Source organism: Centropristis striata, chromosome 5, assembly GCF_030273125.1.
Source record: "Centropristis striata isolate RG_2023a ecotype Rhode Island chromosome 5, C.striata_1.0, whole genome shotgun sequence".
Classification (NCBI taxonomy): Eukaryota; Metazoa; Chordata; class Actinopteri; order Perciformes; family Serranidae; genus Centropristis; species Centropristis striata.
Genome location: NC_081521.1, coordinates 39,044,492 through 39,061,759, shown reverse-complemented (window position 1 = coordinate 39,061,759; position 17,268 = coordinate 39,044,492). Strand labels below are relative to the sequence as shown.

At 38.9% G+C, this 17,268-nt stretch overlaps 1 protein-coding gene and 2 non-coding genes across 5 annotated transcripts; all 3 read right to left on the bottom strand.

Annotated features, from left to right (window-relative positions):
• Positions 1-8,083: 8,083 nt before the first annotated feature.
• On the bottom strand, positions 8,084-17,268 carry naca (nascent polypeptide associated complex subunit alpha). 3 transcript variants are annotated; one of them, XM_059333118.1, is made up of 8 exons: positions 17,192-17,268; positions 16,545-16,619; positions 10,605-10,690; positions 10,256-10,333; positions 10,007-10,153; positions 8,627-8,755; positions 8,413-8,535; positions 8,084-8,202 (listed from the first exon to the last, which is right to left on the bottom strand). In XM_059333118.1, the coding sequence occupies exons 2-8, from the start codon at positions 16,612-16,614 to the stop codon at positions 8,188-8,190; spliced, it is 648 nt and encodes a 215-aa protein (XP_059189101.1). In that variant the 5' UTR covers positions 16,615-16,619; positions 17,192-17,268; the 3' UTR covers positions 8,084-8,187. The 3 variants fall into 3 exon arrangements, with proteins under 3 accessions (XP_059189101.1, XP_059189099.1, XP_059189098.1); XM_059333116.1 differs by lacking the exons at positions 16,545-16,619; positions 17,192-17,268 and adding exons at positions 13,920-14,496; positions 14,560-15,554; XM_059333115.1 differs by lacking the exons at positions 16,545-16,619; positions 17,192-17,268 and adding an exon at positions 13,920-15,555.
• Positions 8,276-8,349, bottom strand: LOC131972422 (small nucleolar RNA SNORD59). The gene has a single exon (XR_009394479.1). It is a non-coding gene; the product is annotated as a small nucleolar RNA SNORD59 (small nucleolar RNA).
• On the bottom strand, positions 10,425-10,498 carry LOC131972423 (small nucleolar RNA SNORD59). The gene has a single exon (XR_009394480.1). It is a non-coding gene; the product is annotated as a small nucleolar RNA SNORD59 (small nucleolar RNA).

Here is a 17,268-nt window from a genome sequence, read left to right as displayed (position 1 = left end):
CGCAGCTGCTACGTACTAGACGTTTCTAGAGGCTTCAGGCACAGCTGCGGGTGATGTGAAGGAGGAAGCGGATAATCTGATGTGGAAAACATTTAATGTGATTTGCTATGGTTTCTGTACCACCCAGTATGATCGCCTCAAATAACCTGAATCATGACGGAACAATTTACAGAGGAAGCTGGTGGGATTTTAGGTTAGAATAGAATAGAAAACCTTTATTATCATCAGGGCCAGATTAACACTTTGCTGTACCCTGGTCCAGTAGTTCTCAACCTTTTTGAGTCGCGACCCCCAATTTAACATGCATGTTGTCCGCGACCCCCGCTCACTGAACAGAATTTCACACGCACAGTTCAGATCACCCAAAAAAGAAACAAAATGACCAAAAAAAGGAAACAAAATGACCAAAAAAAGACCCAAATTGACCACAAAATGATCAAAAAAGACACAAAATGACCAAAGAAAGACGCAAAATGACCAAAAAGACACAAAATGACCAAAAAAGACACAAAATGACCAAAAAAAGGAAACCAAATTACCAAAAAAGACACAAATTGATCACAAAATGACCAAAAAAGACACAAAATGACCAAAGAAAGACACAAAATGACCAAAAAGACACAAAATGACCAAAGAAAGACACAAAATGACCAAAAAGACGCAAAATGACCAAAAAAGACACAAAATGACCAAAAAAAGGAAACCAAATTACCAAAAAAGACACAAATTGATCACAAAATGACCAAAAAAAGACACAAAATGATCAGAAAAGTCACAAAATGACCAAAAAAAGGAAACCAAATTAAGACACAAATTGACCACAAAATGATCAAAAAAGACACAAAATGACCAAAAAAGACACAAAGTTACCGAAAAAAGACACAAAATTACCAAAAAAGACACAAAATGAAAAAAAAAGACACTAAGTGATCAAAAAGACTAAAACAAATGATTTGGCGACCCCCAGAATGATCGCCTCAAATAACCTGAATCATGACGGAACAATTTACAGAGGAAGCTGGTGGGATTTTAGGTTAGAATAGAATAGAAAAGCTTTATTATCATCAGGGCCAGATTAACACTTTGCTGTACCCTGGTCCAGTAGTTCTCAACCTTTTTGAGTCGCGACCCCCAATTTAACATGCATGTTGTCCGCGACCCCCGCTCACTGAACAGAATTTCACACGCACAGTTCAGATCACCCAAAAAAGAAACAAAATGACCAAAAAAAGGAAACCAAATTAAGACACAAATTGACCACAAAATGATCAAAAAAGACACAAAATGACCAAAAAAGACACAAAATTACCAAAAAAGACACAAAATGAAAAAAAAAGACACAAAATGACCAAAAAAGACACAAAATTACCAAAAAAGACACAAAATGAAAAAAAAAAGACACTAAGTGATCAAAAAGACTAAAACAAATGATTTGGCGACCCCCAGAAATCATCTCGCGACCCCAATTGGGGTCCCGACCTCAAGGTTGAGAATAGCTGCCCTGGGCAACAATATTCAAGGGCCCCATCATCACGACCCCAGAATCACCATAATCTGGCAAAATACAGAATAAATTACAGTAATATACAGTTAATATACTCAATACATCAATAACTAATTGTCATCAAGTGCATCTTCATGTCCAGATGTGCAAACGCTCATAGAACTACAAATGCACCACTATGTCCTCTTGTCAAGCCACTGGTTCACATGTGATGTTATGAAAACAAAACACATCAGCATCAGTATAATCTGGAAAAATTGACCCACTACATAGATAATAATAATAATAATAATAATAATAATAATAATACATTGTATTGGAAGGCGCCTTTCTTGGCACTCAAGGACACCGTACAAAAAGATAGAAAAAGATAGGGAAGGAAGTGTCCTCAATTTTCACCAAAAAATAAATAAACCACTTTCAAAGCATCCAATATTTATCCAACCCATAAGAAGCCAGAGCCAGTTATCCTTAAAGGAAAGTTATGGGGGATATACCACCATTTCTGATGTGTTTTCAAAAACACTATCCCTAAATGTCAAAGATCTGTGATGTGACATAAACATTACATTGGGCGCTTATAGTATTTATGTTTATAATATTTATGTTTATAATATTTCATATTTTAAAATAAATAAAAAATAGATACAAATTTAATAATAATAATAAATTGATAATAAATAAATACAAATAACCATGTTTTTTTGTTAAATGCAATTCAGGACACCCTATTAACGGATTAGAATTGTTAAATGGGTTTAAACTTAGCCTAGTAACAAAAAATAGAAGATTTAACGTGTTTGTTACACGGGTGTCACCATGGGTTCTTATGGGTTAACAACAACTATTCCCAGCACAAATGTATTGAATTGATAAAGCCATCACAGAGGAAGACAAGACACAAACAAATATCAAGAATCTAGACTCAAGTAGCATTTTGGTCCTTAGCTCATTTTAAACAGAAATCACCCTGAAATCACCTCAAAATTCATTTTTGAGCAACGGCTCCGATGGACAGTTTAACATATAAGTGTGCGATAACCAGATATTTTGCTTGTGCCCACACTGCCCTGGGCCCTTTAGAGGGCGGGGCCCCCGGGCAATTGCCCAGTTGCCCATACGGTTAATCGGACCTTGATTCTCATTGTATACCAGTATACAAAGGGACGTGTACCTTTCATTGACAGACTGGTACAAAAAGATTGAGTAGTACACTAAATACAATTAAATATACTAAAGGCAATAAACACGCTAAAAAGGCAATATCTATTATTTCAAAATATGTGAAGTGCACAGTGGGTTTACAATGGGTGCAAGTACACCCAGTTTATGCATTGTTATATTCAATATATTATAGGGGGATATTCAAGCAGTAAAACAGTAAAAGTTACAAATAGCAGCATGGGTAAGTGTAAAAAACACTTACCCATGCTGGAGTGAGTGTAAAAACCCCCAGTAAAATTGCAAGTATAGGAAAATACAGATGTTTACATGGCAGTGGGGTGGAACACACAAAAAGCCTTATAATATATATATTATTGTATATATATATTATATATATTATTTATTGAGCATGATAGTGTTTTGAAAGTTAAAAAAAAGATTCAGTCACATTTTATGTTGGACTAAAGGACTAAAAAAAGACACAAAATGACCAAAAAAAGACACAAAATGACTAAAAAAAAGAAACAAAATGACCAAAAAAAGACACAAAATGACTTACAAAGACATGAAAAGAATTCAAAAATGGACAAAATAGCCCAAGACTCCATAGAGTTAAGTTGTTAACCCATTTCTTGTTCCCTGAAAAAGGCCTACTTGTATAATTCTGAAATGTACATTATTTTCCAGTTTTGGTTAACCTTACCTTTTTTATTTACCTCTGGCAGTTCACCACTTACCTTTGTACCCTTTCAAGCTGTTCATTTGACTTGAACTGCTTGAATTTCAATAAAAAACTGGAAAAATTGGGCTGTTTTGACTTTTGACCGGTAGTATGTATATATATATATATATATATATATATATATATATATATATGTATATAATTATATAAATAATAATTATTATTATTATTACTTAGTAGTAGAAGCCAAATATACATATATATCTAATTTGTGTCTAATTTGACTTGTCCATCTTTCTAATTGCCTGCAGTCAACAAATCATACATCATGTGGGTCATCAGCTAATGCTATTTGGATGCCATAGAAAAGTTTATGAACTTCTGCATGCATTATGAAAACCTTCACTTTACACTTGATATGTGTTTGTTTGTGTCACTACTGTACTGTGTACAGTAGTGTTCAATATAATAGCAGTCCAATGTGACTAACCAGATTAATCCAGGTTTTTTGTATATATTTTATTGCTACATGGCAAAAAAGGTACCAGTAGGTGCAGTAGATTCTCAGAAAACCAACAAGACCCAGCATTCATGATATGCAGCTCTTAAGGCTGTGCAATTGGGCAATTAGTTGTGTTGTTATATTCTACATACCTGTAGACTGTAGATGTGTAAAAATGCTGCCAATTTTGCCAGACTAATGCTGTGTATGCTTCCCCTTTTCAGTCTCGCAACAATTATTGCCATCACATTTAGATTTTTCTATTTTCAATGATACTCCATGATATAGCTATAGGACTTTCACAATACTTTTGCCTTATATATATATATATATATATATTTTTTTTTGTAATTTACTTTTTATTGGTTTTTGAAATGAACAAACAAACAATCAACATGAAGACCTATAGACAAATACAGAAAATATCAGAGAAAAAAGTAAAAGTGTACAAAAGGGGATTGCAAAACACCCAAAAATAAATGAATAAATAAAATAAAATAAAAAGGGGAAAGGTACAAAGAAATGAAAGTATTCTGATCGTCCAATCTGAGATTACCTGAAATCCGGTTTTATGGTAGAGACATATGTAATCCATTTTTGCCAATTTTCAATAAATACCTCTTTTTGTGTTCTTAAATTGAAAGTAATTCTTTCCATTACAAAGATACTGTACACAATATCGATCCATTCATCTGCACTAGGAGCCTCCCTCTTCAGACATTTCTTTGTTATCGATTTCTTACAGGCCACCAATAATATTCTAAGTAAATATTTATCTTTATTCCTCCACTCCAGTTCCTCTAGATCCACTAAATATAATAAAATGAAACAAAAAGTTATTTTTGTTGAAAACACAGTCTCTAGAATTTGATGTACGCTCAACCAAAATGGGGTCCCAACAGGGCAACACCAGAATATGTGACAGTGATTCGCCTCTTTGCTTCCACAACATCTCCAACATTCTGTCTGATTGGAATATGATCTCTTTTGATATGGAGTGCAGAAATAGCGAATGAGATTTTTCCATGAATATTCTCTCCAAAGTGGAGAATTTGTTGTTTTCCATTGTTGTTTGAAAATTTCCTTCCAGTTCTCCTATATATATATATATATATACAGTTGAAACCAGAAGTTTACATACACTATATAAAAAGACACATATGCTTTTTTTCTCACTGTCTGACATGAAATCAGACAATCACTTTTCCTGTTTTAGGTCCGTTAGGATTAGCAAATAGAAATAATTTTGGTAATCCTAACGGACCTAAAACAGGAAAAGTGATTGTCTGATTTCATGTCAGACAGTGAGAAAAAAAGCATATGTGTCTTTTTATATAGTGTATGTAAACTTCTGGTTTCAACTGTATTTTTTTAAAGGTCACTTTTTTATTCTGCTGTCCAACTGCAAGCAAGGGCAAACTACACCTCCAAAGATTTTGTGTGGGTGTGGAATGAAGCAACTCCCTGCCAAATCACAAAGGTTTTTTCAGGTTTTCTTTCTAATTAGGTGAAAGTTCATGCTGAAGTTGCTGAAGTTTTGAACACAAAAAGGCGACCGGCCTTAATAAGTTGAATTACCTGTACAGCTGCAGGATTACTCACACATCAAACATGAAAAAGTCACGAGTACACAGCCCGTCAAATCAGTGGGAGTGTCTTCTGTACGTCTGGAGCGAGTTTTGTCAAACCTTAGACATAAATTATAGCGACATCTCAGTTTAGATTTTGAGATTACACATTTTAACTGAAAGCCAGTGTTACACACCTATGGGGCTGAGAGGTAGAACAGTGTAGGAGGCTCTAATAAACCGATGGATTTAATTGTTTTAGTAGCTCAAATCAGCAAAAATCAGCTCCACTGTATCAATTATTTGAATTTATAATCTCTCACTGAATTACTCAACATCACAGATTGTGATACAAAATGGAGTAATTAAAAAAATGTCTGTTTACCAGTGGTGGAAGAAGTATTCAGACCTCTTACTTAAGTAAAAATACTAATATAATACTGTGAAATGACTCCACTACATGTAAAAGTCATGCATTCATATTTTACTTAAGTAAAAGTACAAAATTATCAACATCAAAATGTACTTAAAGTATCAAAAGTAAAAGTACTTGTAATAAAGAATGGACCCACTCAGATTGTTTTATATATTCCAAATATTTTTTTTAATTATTTGTATTGTATAGTGTATACTTTCATGTAAGCAGTGTTTATATTTTGTATAGATAGGGCTAATTTTATTTCTTAATATACTGTTATAGGATTTGATTAAAAGAAATACTAATAACTTTAAATGTATCATATATTTTATGTTAAATCTCGACTTGTTAAGTAACTAAAGCTGTCAGCTAAATGTAGTGGAGTAAAAACTACAATATTTACCTCAAATTGTAGTGAAGTAGAAGTATAAAGTTACATAAAATGGAAATACTCAAGTAAAGTACAAATACCTCAAAATTGTACTTAAGTACAATACTTGAGTAAATGTACTTAGTTACTTTACACCACTGCTGTTTACAATGCAAATAGCATCATGCATGTCCAGGCTCATCCCTTTAATTTTCAGTGTGAGAATGGAGCCTTGGCATTTATTCGATTCTTGACAAATTGAAATGAGTGCATCTTTTAACAGACTTGCACAGAATTAACTTTTCAACAAGCTGGTTAGCTTGGCGATGTAGAGCAATAGACTTTTACTTTAAATACTACTTAAAGTAAACTAACCAGTTACATTTATATTCAGTGTTATTCACCAAAATGCATTGTTTGGTCAGAAAACATTTGATATAAGCAGTGGCGGTTCTAGACCAGTTTTACTGTGGGGGCCAATGAGGGGCCAGTGTTTAATCAGAGGGGCACATTAGCACATGAAAAAATGGCAAAGATGATATTTAGGCATTCAAAATCTTTGAATGTCTTGAAAAAGACACAAAATGACCAAAAAAGACAAAATGAGAAGACAGAATAACCAAAAAATAAACCCACAGAAGACATAAACATGACAAAAAAGACACAAAATGACCAAAAAAGACAAAATGAGAAGACAGAATAACCAAAAAATAAACCCACAGAAGACATAAACATGACAAAAAAGACACAAAATGACAAAAAAAAGACACAAAATGGCAAAAAAAAAGACACAAAATAACTAAAAAAGATACAACAGACACAAACTTACCAAAAAAAAGACACAAATGACCAAAAAAGACACAAAATGACTTACAAAGACACGTTAAGACATGAAAAGGATTTTAAAAATGGACAAAATAGCCCAGTAAGACTCAGTAAGAAGAGTTAAACCATTATATGTACACATTCTGGGTTCTTTTTGTGTACAATGAGATATTGTTTGAACAAAAAAATGTTAGAATTGTTCCATTGTTCATTGCTATAAATTGATCATTTTATTATTAATTTGACACAGGGGCCACAGCAGGGGCCAAAGGCTTCTTCACAGGGGCAGTGGCCCCTGGAGGCCCCTGTGTAGAACCGCCACTGGATATAAGTATTTTAAATCCAAATTGCCTTCTTACCTGCCGCTGCAGCGTATCTTGGTGTTGCAGCTGCCTGATCAGTAGAATAGTGTGACACCAACGGTCGGACTGTGTCTGTTTCACTTGAAAAAACTGTCAAGGTGGGGCTTGTCACATTTCAGATTTCTGACTTGATCCAGCTCAAAATTTCTCACATGGCTTCATATAAAACGTAAGGTGAATACCTAGTTTATTTGCCTTTATCCCTTTACTCATTTGTATTTCCCTATCCCCCTACCCTTCATATTTGCAATTCAAATGGACCCGAGGATTAAAAGATACAGTGAAACAGTAGACAGTGAAAGACTCTTTGTATGTGTTTTATATTTTTTTTTATTTGGTAGGTTACTATAAAACAACCCCTCCCTTTTTCCTTGTGTGTTTTTTTTAATAGGCTTGTTGTATGAACAATGTGTGTGTGATGCCTATGTAATGTCTGGCTGCCAATAAAAAAAAAAAAATCTAAAAAGGGGAAATTATCCAATATATCACACAGAAAGAATAGTTAGAAATTGAAACATTTGTGTTTGTATCAAGAGTTTCTCTTTGTAAACATACAGAAAATGGATGCAACAACCCGTGTGTAGACTAAATATTCCTGCTCTACCTTCAACCATGACCAGGTTAATCAATCCTGCAACCAAACCCCAATAATATAACCCCCATTTCCCAATAAAGTACAAAAACATAATTTCATTTCATCAAGCCACAACTTTATTTCCATCTTGGGTATAAATTGTATAAACGAGCTTAAATCAGCAACCTTTCTTCAACCCTTTATTGCCAGGGTCCCAATTACATTGTCAACTCCTGCAAAAGGGGAACAAAAACAAAGTGTTAAGTGTGTAAATGACTTTTACCTGACAATTAATGAAAGAATTTCTCTTCTCAGGACAGAAATGTTGGCTTCAGTATACTCAGAAGAACGAAAGTCACTGTATTAATCATCACTGAAGAGTTCTCCACATATACATCTTCAAATCATTTATAAAGATGGCAGGCCATTTTTTGAAATCTTACCATAATAGCATTGACAATGTCGTTGTTGTTGTTTTTCAGGGCGCGTACAGCCTTCGCCCGCGACACGTTGGCTTGTGACATGACGAGTTCAATGTCCTTAACCTCCACTCCGGTCTCATCCACCTTTAAAAACAATAAGGGCAATCATTTGTTATATCTCACATTAAAAACAAAGTCTTGTGTGTCCATCTCCTTTAATGAAACAGCATCTCACCTCTTCTTCTTCGCTCTCCTCCTGTACTGTTGGCGTCTGTGTGTTTTCCTGGATGTTTGATACAGCTTCTCCCTGTACCTTGAATTTTTCTGCGGCGGCCAGCTGGGCTTGCTGGGAAAGATCTTCGATCTAGGGAACAAAGTGTAAAATAAGATATTAATACATCTTACGCAGTTTTGACCATCCTCATGGTGTCAGTGTCTGGATCTTTCTATCACTATTCTCGTGTGTTTAAAAAGCTTTCCAGATCTACCCAGTACTGCACACAGAGCAGCCATATTCTACAAAACATTTAATGGTTTACGAGAAGATACATGTGAAACTCTGAGGATCATTTGGCAGAGAGACCGAGGGTGTGATTTAAGTGAACAGGACTGGTTAAATATATTATCAAATACAGGGAAACACATGAGAGAGGCGAAAGGGAAATTTATTCAGTATAAGATAATCCATAGATTTTATTTCACTCCTTCAAGGCTACATCGAATGGGCTTAATAGGAAATAATTTATGTTGGAAATGTCAGAGTGAAATAGGGACTTTTTTACATGTGATTTGGGGATGTAAACTAGTGTACCCATTTTGGGAGAAAGTACTGAACCATGTAAGTAAGTGGCTGGGTGTGGCGGTACCTGTATCACCAAGATTGTGTTTGTTAGGGGACCAAACAGAAATGCTAAATATCCCTAAACATGAAAGGGGGGTTTTAAAAGTTGGAATGATCACAACTGCTCGAACGATCCTCAGAGTATGGAAGAGTACAGTCGCCCCAGATGTTAAAAAGTGTATGGAAATGATGTCAGAAGTTGCATCATATGAACACATGTTGGCTAGAATTAACAATGAAGAGGAACATGTTCGGAGGGCCTGGGAACGTATTTTTTTGTAGAGGAAATATTGATATACAGGAGGTCTTTGTGTACATGGCTGTAAGCTGGATATACTGTCTGTCGATGTTGGTGTCTGTTTGTTTTCTAGTTTGACTGTATGTTTAGGTGTGTGTGAATAACTAAATAAAAACTTTAATGACAAAAAAAAAAAAAGCTTTCCAGTAGGACAAATGTTATTCGGGATTTCCTAGAGCTAAAGGAAAGTTGGATTTGTTGTGCTGAAGATTCGCTGACTAAACATTGGATTCTCCTGGAACACTCTGGACATCCCACTGAACAGCTAATTTTCAATAAGATTCTACCATGCAACATGAGAAAAGAGGGTCAGAAAATTCTAATTCCCATGTTTTAGCTTTTCTTAGACTCAAAAGATTGATTTAAGGCATTTAATACCACTTAAGACCTTATTTAAGATCAACAAAACAATGTAATTTAAGTCTTTCAGGATTTGCAAGAACCCTGATAATGGGAAGTACTGTTAATTAAAATACCTTAGCTTCACCGAAGACGATGTATGTGTCTGATGCAGGGCTCTTGTAGACGTCTGGTTTGGTAATGACGAACAAGATGTTCTTTGACTTGCGAATGGTGACTCTGGTGACGCCCGTTACCTGCCTGAGACCAAGCTTTGACATTGCCTGCAAAAAAACAAGTCATTTTACAAATGTGGCCAATTGAAACATCCACAAAGAAAGCTGTAAAGTGCCAATTACACTAATGAAACACTGTAAGAGGATTACCTTTCGTGCTTTCTTTTCACTGCGGCTCTGTTTGGCTTTGCTGACAGGTTCCTCGTCTATTTCGGCAGCTGCTGCAAGCTGTAGGAGACAATATTTATCTACATTTTATGCAAAGTAAATGTAGACTGGGGAAGTTTGATGTACTGCTAGTCATTGTGTAAACACTTTCTCTTCTCAGGACAGAAAGGCTGGCTTCAGGAAGCTCAGAAGAACGAAAGTCACTGTATTAATCATCACTGAAGAGTAAAGGGCAAACCACATTTGTAATTTACATTTTTGTAATATCCTTTTTCTGTTTAGGTTCAAGTCAATAGTGGACATGTGATTCAAGATCAGTCTTAAGGCTCACCTGAGCTTGCTGTGTCTGTGTCTGTGCAGAGTCCTGTTCCTCCAGCTCAGGGACTGAGTCATCGCTGTCTGACTCGGTACCGGATCCTAACAGAAAAAAAAATTTTAGTCTCAACAAGTCAACTGATGCATATAAAAATATGCTGCTTCAATCCTGTGGAGTGAAAATAGGAAGTTTAATAATAGGGCTGGGTGATAGATTTTAATATATTTTGATTATACATATACGTTCCTATCATATACATTTATTTTTATACAGTTTCTTCTGTTAAGTCTAACATGCGTTAAGGCAATATTTGCATAATTTGGATGAGCGAGGCTTGAGCAACAGTGGCTCCGTTTTTATGAAGTATCCAAAAATAAGCTTTAACACATTTCATATAGACTTTGTTGAATTATCAAAAAAAACATAGCTATATGGTAATATATTTTATCTAGATATGAAATAACATATATAGGGATATAAAATCTGCCCACATCACCCAGCCCTAGTTAATCATGATTCAAAACAGCATGTTTGTTGGTACCAGAGATGAGTTACACCAACCCTACACTAAAAATGTCATGTAACAACAAGCTATTTTACTTGTGCACTCTAAAGTATGTTGAAAACAACACTATCCAATACCACATTGAGACGGACATCTTTACCGACTAATAAAAACTGTCAAAAACATCAAAAGACATCCTATGAATGCACACATCAAACTGCACATGGCTGATGGTGTGCAATAGAAGTGACCGTTTCCAATAAGAGTCTATGTAGATAGCATCTTTAAGAAAAAACAGCTACAAATGTAAAGCTAATGTTCGCTTCACAATCTTGGCTTTTTCAAAGAACCGACGCATGTAAGCAGTTCCCAGAATGCAGAGACAGATGGAAAAACAGTTGGCACAAAAGGAGAGAAAGAAGAAAATACCCTTGTCGTTCTTGATCACAGGCTCCACCTTGACTGGGGCTTTAGCAGGTGTGGGGGCAGGTTTGGGTGATGAGACGGGTTCAGAAGGAGGTGTACTGATTACCACAGGTTTAACGGGGGCAGGTTTTGCCACTGCCTCAGCAAATGTGAGTTTATGGGGAACTGGAGCAGGGACTGCAGGCTCAACTGGAGCTGGTTTTGAAGGGGCAGAAGGCTCAACAGCTGGTTTGGAAGGCTTGGCAACCTCAACAGGTGCCTCCTTAACCTCAACCAATTTAGCCTCAGTAACTGGCTTAACATCCATCACAGGTGCTGGCTTAGTAACCTCAGCGGCAGCTGGTTTAGGTTCTGCTGCTGGCTTCGCAGCCTCAACAGGGGCAGGTTTGGCCTCGACCACTGGCTTCGCAGCCTCAACGGGAGCTGGTTTTGCCTCGACCACTGGCTTCGCAGCCTCAACGGGAGCTGGTTTAGCCTCAACCACTGGCTTTGCAGCCTCAACGGGAGCTGGTTTAGCCTCAACCACTGGCTTTGCAGCCTCAACGGGAGCTGGTTTTGCCTCAACCACTGGCTTCGCAGCCTCAACGGGAGCTGGTTTTGCCTCAACCACTGGCTTCGCAGCCTCAACGGGAGCTGGTTTTGCCTCAACCACTGGCTTCGCAGCCTCAACGGGAGCTGGTTTTGCCTCAACCACTGGCTTCGCAGCCTCAACGGGAGCTGGTTTTGCCTCAACCACTGGCTTCGCAGCCTCAACGGGAGCTGGTTTTGCCTCAACCACTGGCTTAGGGGCTTCAACGGGAGCTGGTTTTGCCTCAACTACTGGCTTAGGGGCTTCAACGGGAGCTGGTTTTGCCTCAACTACTGGCTTAGGGGCTTCAACGGGAGCTGGTTTTGCCTCAACCACTGGTTTAGGAGCCTCAAGAGGAGCAGGCTTGGCCTCAGCAACTGGCTTAACCGCCTCAACAGGAGCAGGTTTGCATGGGGGTGCTTCCTTAAGGGCCTCAATTTTGGGTGGGGTTGGTTTAGCAGCCTCTACAGGGGGTATTGGTTCTGGCTTTTTAATTGCCTTATCAGATGGGATAAGTGGGGGCAGATCGTCATCCGCAGCTGCAATAACTGGAGCAGGCTTTGATGGAGGCATCTTAAATTGAGGTGATGTGGGAGGGCTAGAGGCAAGAGTGTCTGAAAACGAAACTGGGGCTGCCACAGCAGGCTTTGAGGTAACTTTAAAAGCAGCTGGGGCTGCAACAGGCTTTGCAGCAAGTGCAGGTATGCTTGGCTCAACTGGGACAGGTTTTGCTTCAACTACAGTTTGCTTGGGACTAGCCTCTACTGGTTTTTCAATTTCTGGTGTGACCTTACACTCCTCAGGAGCAGGAGCAGGCACAAACGCTTCAGCTTTCTTAGCTTTTCCTTGTTTGCCAGCCTTGACAACTTTTGGGGTAAATCGGTGAGCCTGATCAGCGGAAGAGCAGCCAGGTGAGGTAGCTAGGGGAGATGGCATGGGTGATCGGGGGGTATTGGAGGAAGTAGATTTTGGTGAGGTGGGAGAAGAGGAAGAGGCAGACATAGAAGAGCGTTTTCTTCTGCCAGGTACAGCCTTTGGGGCAGAGGAACCCTGCGCACTCTTGGCATCTTTGCCTTTGGGTTTTGCAGGGCCAGAAGCTGCCTGAGGTTTCCCGGAGGAAGCTTGGGCAGGAGGTGCAGCTGAATAGAAAAATCATTTTTTTATATTTTTCTGACGGGAAAAGGGGAACTCTTACTCATGCGGGTTAATTGTCAAACCAAGACGCAATCTCCTTGCTTGGGGTTAGAAAAACGACACCGCCTAACTTTTGTTTGATGCAAAATGCCTCTCAAAATGCACAGTATAAACTTCATACTTTCACACAGAAAACCACATTCTACATTTAGTCAGGATGCACTTATGACAAAAGGGAAAATCATATCTGCAATGCATATCACGATGAAATACCGCACTTCTATATTAGCAAGTGCATGAACACACCTGCTATTTGGCCACATAAACCTTTTGAATCCTATGCAAGTAAACCCAAGTACAATGAGATATTTCCTCTGAAATGTCAAAATGAAATTGCATTAGAAAGGATAAAACTTGACTTCAAACACTCAAACGAAAGCTGTTAAAAAAAAACCTAAAAAAAAACGATGGGTTAACTACCCCTTTAGCACTACAGATGCAGACATTATAGAATTTTAAGCCATGACCGTCCCTGACAGAAAACACTAACGGAGGAAGCACTAAATGTTTGTTTTAACCTTTTGCCACTCATGTAACCACCTGTGAAAAAATATTCCCAACCTGACCATAAAGGTGCACTCAAATGAATGGCCAAAAGTGAGGCCAGGGGAGCGCCTGCTTATCAGGATAAACAAACCTGACAGGTGGCGTGTGGAAAGAGTGGGGCCTTCACATTTGGATGACTCCTTTGACTGAATGGCCTTGGAGAGAAGTGGAACAGCTTCTTTCTTGTCAAGGTCTTCATTTTGAGTAGCTACATCAACATTCACATTGACAGGCGATACTTCTTGAGCTGCATCCAGGATAACATTCGTACATTCTTGCACCTCAGCTGCCACGACTTCTTCACCGTTTCCACTCACGTCTTCAGGAGCCGATGGTTTCGGGGCATCAGGAGTTTCTTCTGCCACTGCATTGGGCTCTTCCTCAGGGGCCTTGGCTTCAACGGGAATCTGTTCAACCTCTTGGGCAGCTGCAGTGGGCTCTTCCTCAGGGGCCGTAGCTTCAACAGAAATCTGTTCGACCTCTTGGGCAGCTGCAGTGGGCTCTTCCTCAGGGGCCGCAGCTTCAACAGAAACCTGTTCGACCTCTTGGGCAGCTGCAGTGGGCTCTTCCTCAGGGGCTTTAGCTTCAACAGGAATCTGTTCAACCTCTTGGGTGGCTGTACTGGACTCTTCCTCAGGGGCCGTAGCTTCAACAGAAATCTGTTCAACCTCTTGGGTGGCTGTACTGGACTCTTCCTCAGGGGCCGTAGCTTCAACAGAAATCTGTTCGACCTCTTGGGTGGCTGATTCTTCGGCAACGACAGCAATAGTCTCCTGGATTTGTACCTCTACAGTTGCTTCTACAGGAGCAGGTGGCTCTTCTGAGGAAACGACGGGAGTCTCGGCACAAGGCACAGACGCCTCAGGAACTGGCACGTCAGCTGGAGCCCCTGCTGGGTCAGCCGTCGGCTCTTGCTGTGCGTCAGGTGTTGCCGTCAACCCAGTCTCTTCAGTTTGCTCAGTCATTTCTTGAGTTGCAGCTACACCGTTTGCTTGATCACCGGTAGTCTGAATGCTAGCTTCTTCAGGGGAACCTATCTCTTGAGCAGGAACAGAGGCTTCTGGAGGATTCTCCAGTGGGATTGCCTTACTCACAGGAATGGCCATCTCAGGAGGAGGAGCTAATTGGGAATTAAGGAATTAAGAAAAAGCAACAGGGGGAAGGGCAATCACAGTTGTTTGTGGAGCAATTGTATTCCAACGCAAACATAAGAGCTTAGACTGAAGTGAAAAAGAAACTGTGCTCCACACATAAAAAAGAAACGATGAGTTTGTGAGTTGTTATTGGCTCTTGTGTGCCAATGTATTAAAAAAAAAGAGGGGGTTAGGTGCAGTCAAAGAAAACATATTCCCATGTCCCAAACTCCATGCAGTGTCCAAATGTGAGACAAATACCAGAGGATCTTTGCACAGCTATGCATGAAAATGAGCTATAAATATATTTATTAAATAAAACCTTGAATTAGATGGCTCAGTATGTGTACATGATTGTTCTGCTTTACTGCAAAGTCTATTGAGTCATTACTTCCAAATAAATATCTAAGTTAACATCCAAATCCATTCAAAGGCTTTTTATTCAAAGATGAGAGAAATGCAGTCAGCACTAATACGGGGCTGTGCAGCACAACACCAACACAAACAATCCCTCTGAAATAAGGACCTTACACTTGCCCTTATTTGATTAATATCCTGTACTGTTTCTTTCCCTCTCAAACGTCTTCTGAACTGCATTAGCGTTTGTCTTTATAAAGATAAAGAGACCACATAGTTTTCACTGCTGCAACAAGTCCCCCTGCCCCAACATGCACCTCCACCCACATACAGACCATTTCTGAAGAGTGCACACTGGTGAAAAGTGACAACCCATTGTAATTGTAATGGACAGTTTGAAAAATCTGTTTATCTGTTATGATGTTATGATTCACAAAGTAAATTTTAACTGCAACACCCTCACTGATAATATAACTCAAACACTTCCAGGAAGACAGTCTGGCCACAAAATAAATCCATTCTTTACTATTACATGTTCACTACTATTAAACAGCGGGGTTTCTTCCTGGGCTTTAAGAGGGCTTCTGTGCTGTGCAGCATTTTATTGTTATGACTGGTAGGTGATCGTTGTCATCAGCAAGATTATGTTCTGCTTTTACCAGAAAAAAAAAAAAACTTAATTACAGCACCTCATTCTCAATTTAGGTCATTTAAATTAATATCTGAAAAGGAGCTCTTACAATGAGATTTGTAAGGTCAGGCTTAAACATAAACAGAATGATATGTAACATTGTCAACAATCCTACTTTTAATCTACACAAAGTGGGTTTTCAAGGCATTTACTGTGTGCAGGAAAAACCACACTGAACACCATGCATTGTGTGCTAAATCCAGTTGTCAGTGCAAGTCACCACACACCATTGTGAGTTTGTGTCAATAAAAAGAGGGGTCCTGGATTACTCTTTTCAACCCAAGGCCCGCAATATCACCACTGCGGATCCCTCAGTGGGGAAACTACTGTTATAAATGTCACACATGGCTGGTGACAGTCACCTGTTACACCAACTCAGTTTCCACCCAGCTGAATCAACTCCCTGAACCTAATAACCGTCCAAACGTGCAATAGTGTTGTCACAGACGGCCATTTGTTGAAAAATTTGTTCCAGGACCCTGTTTAATATGCATAACTGCATGCGTGTTTATGAGAAGTTAAAATATATACGAACCGGTCTCCACTTGAGGCTGCTGCATCTCCTGCTCGGCGACTGGGACTGTTTCTGTGGCTTCACCAGGCATGGTTGCTGGGGAGAAAAATGAAAGCAATACAGGGTATTAGCTCAAGCTAACTATTAATAACAACCAGTGGTGTGAAATAAACAAAGCAGGTAAACAACTAATGTGTCAAATGATGTTAGCAAGGACTGGTTAGCCAGTTTAGACACTGACATGCAGTGGTTTTAACTGGTTGAACAGGTGACGGAGCCCATGCTTGAAGCCCCTATTGCAACATGAAGCTAACGTTAGCTTCTGCTTGCTAACTGCTTCTGACAGCTTCAACAGGAGAAAACGAACGGCAAGTAAATAAATCTAACAATATTTACTTAAAGGTTGCGAAACATATAAACACCACACCACTTGTCACACAGCTCACTGCGGCCCTGACTGAGAAACTGGAAGTCATGATGTTCCCCCATTTTGAGCAGGTAATCACGGCTACAACGGCACATATATCGCTGCTCAGAGGGACCCGAGAGGACAAATATCTGGACGGGCCTGGTGAGCGCACTTTACTTTAACAGATGAAACCTTTAATACAGACGAAAATAAGTGGAAAACGACTGGATGATGTTGGATTATTGGCGGAGACACTCACCGACTCAGGACGCTATATCCAAGATGGCTGTGAGAGAGAACTTCTGACCTCAGTTTCTCGGTAATATCCGGTTTAGA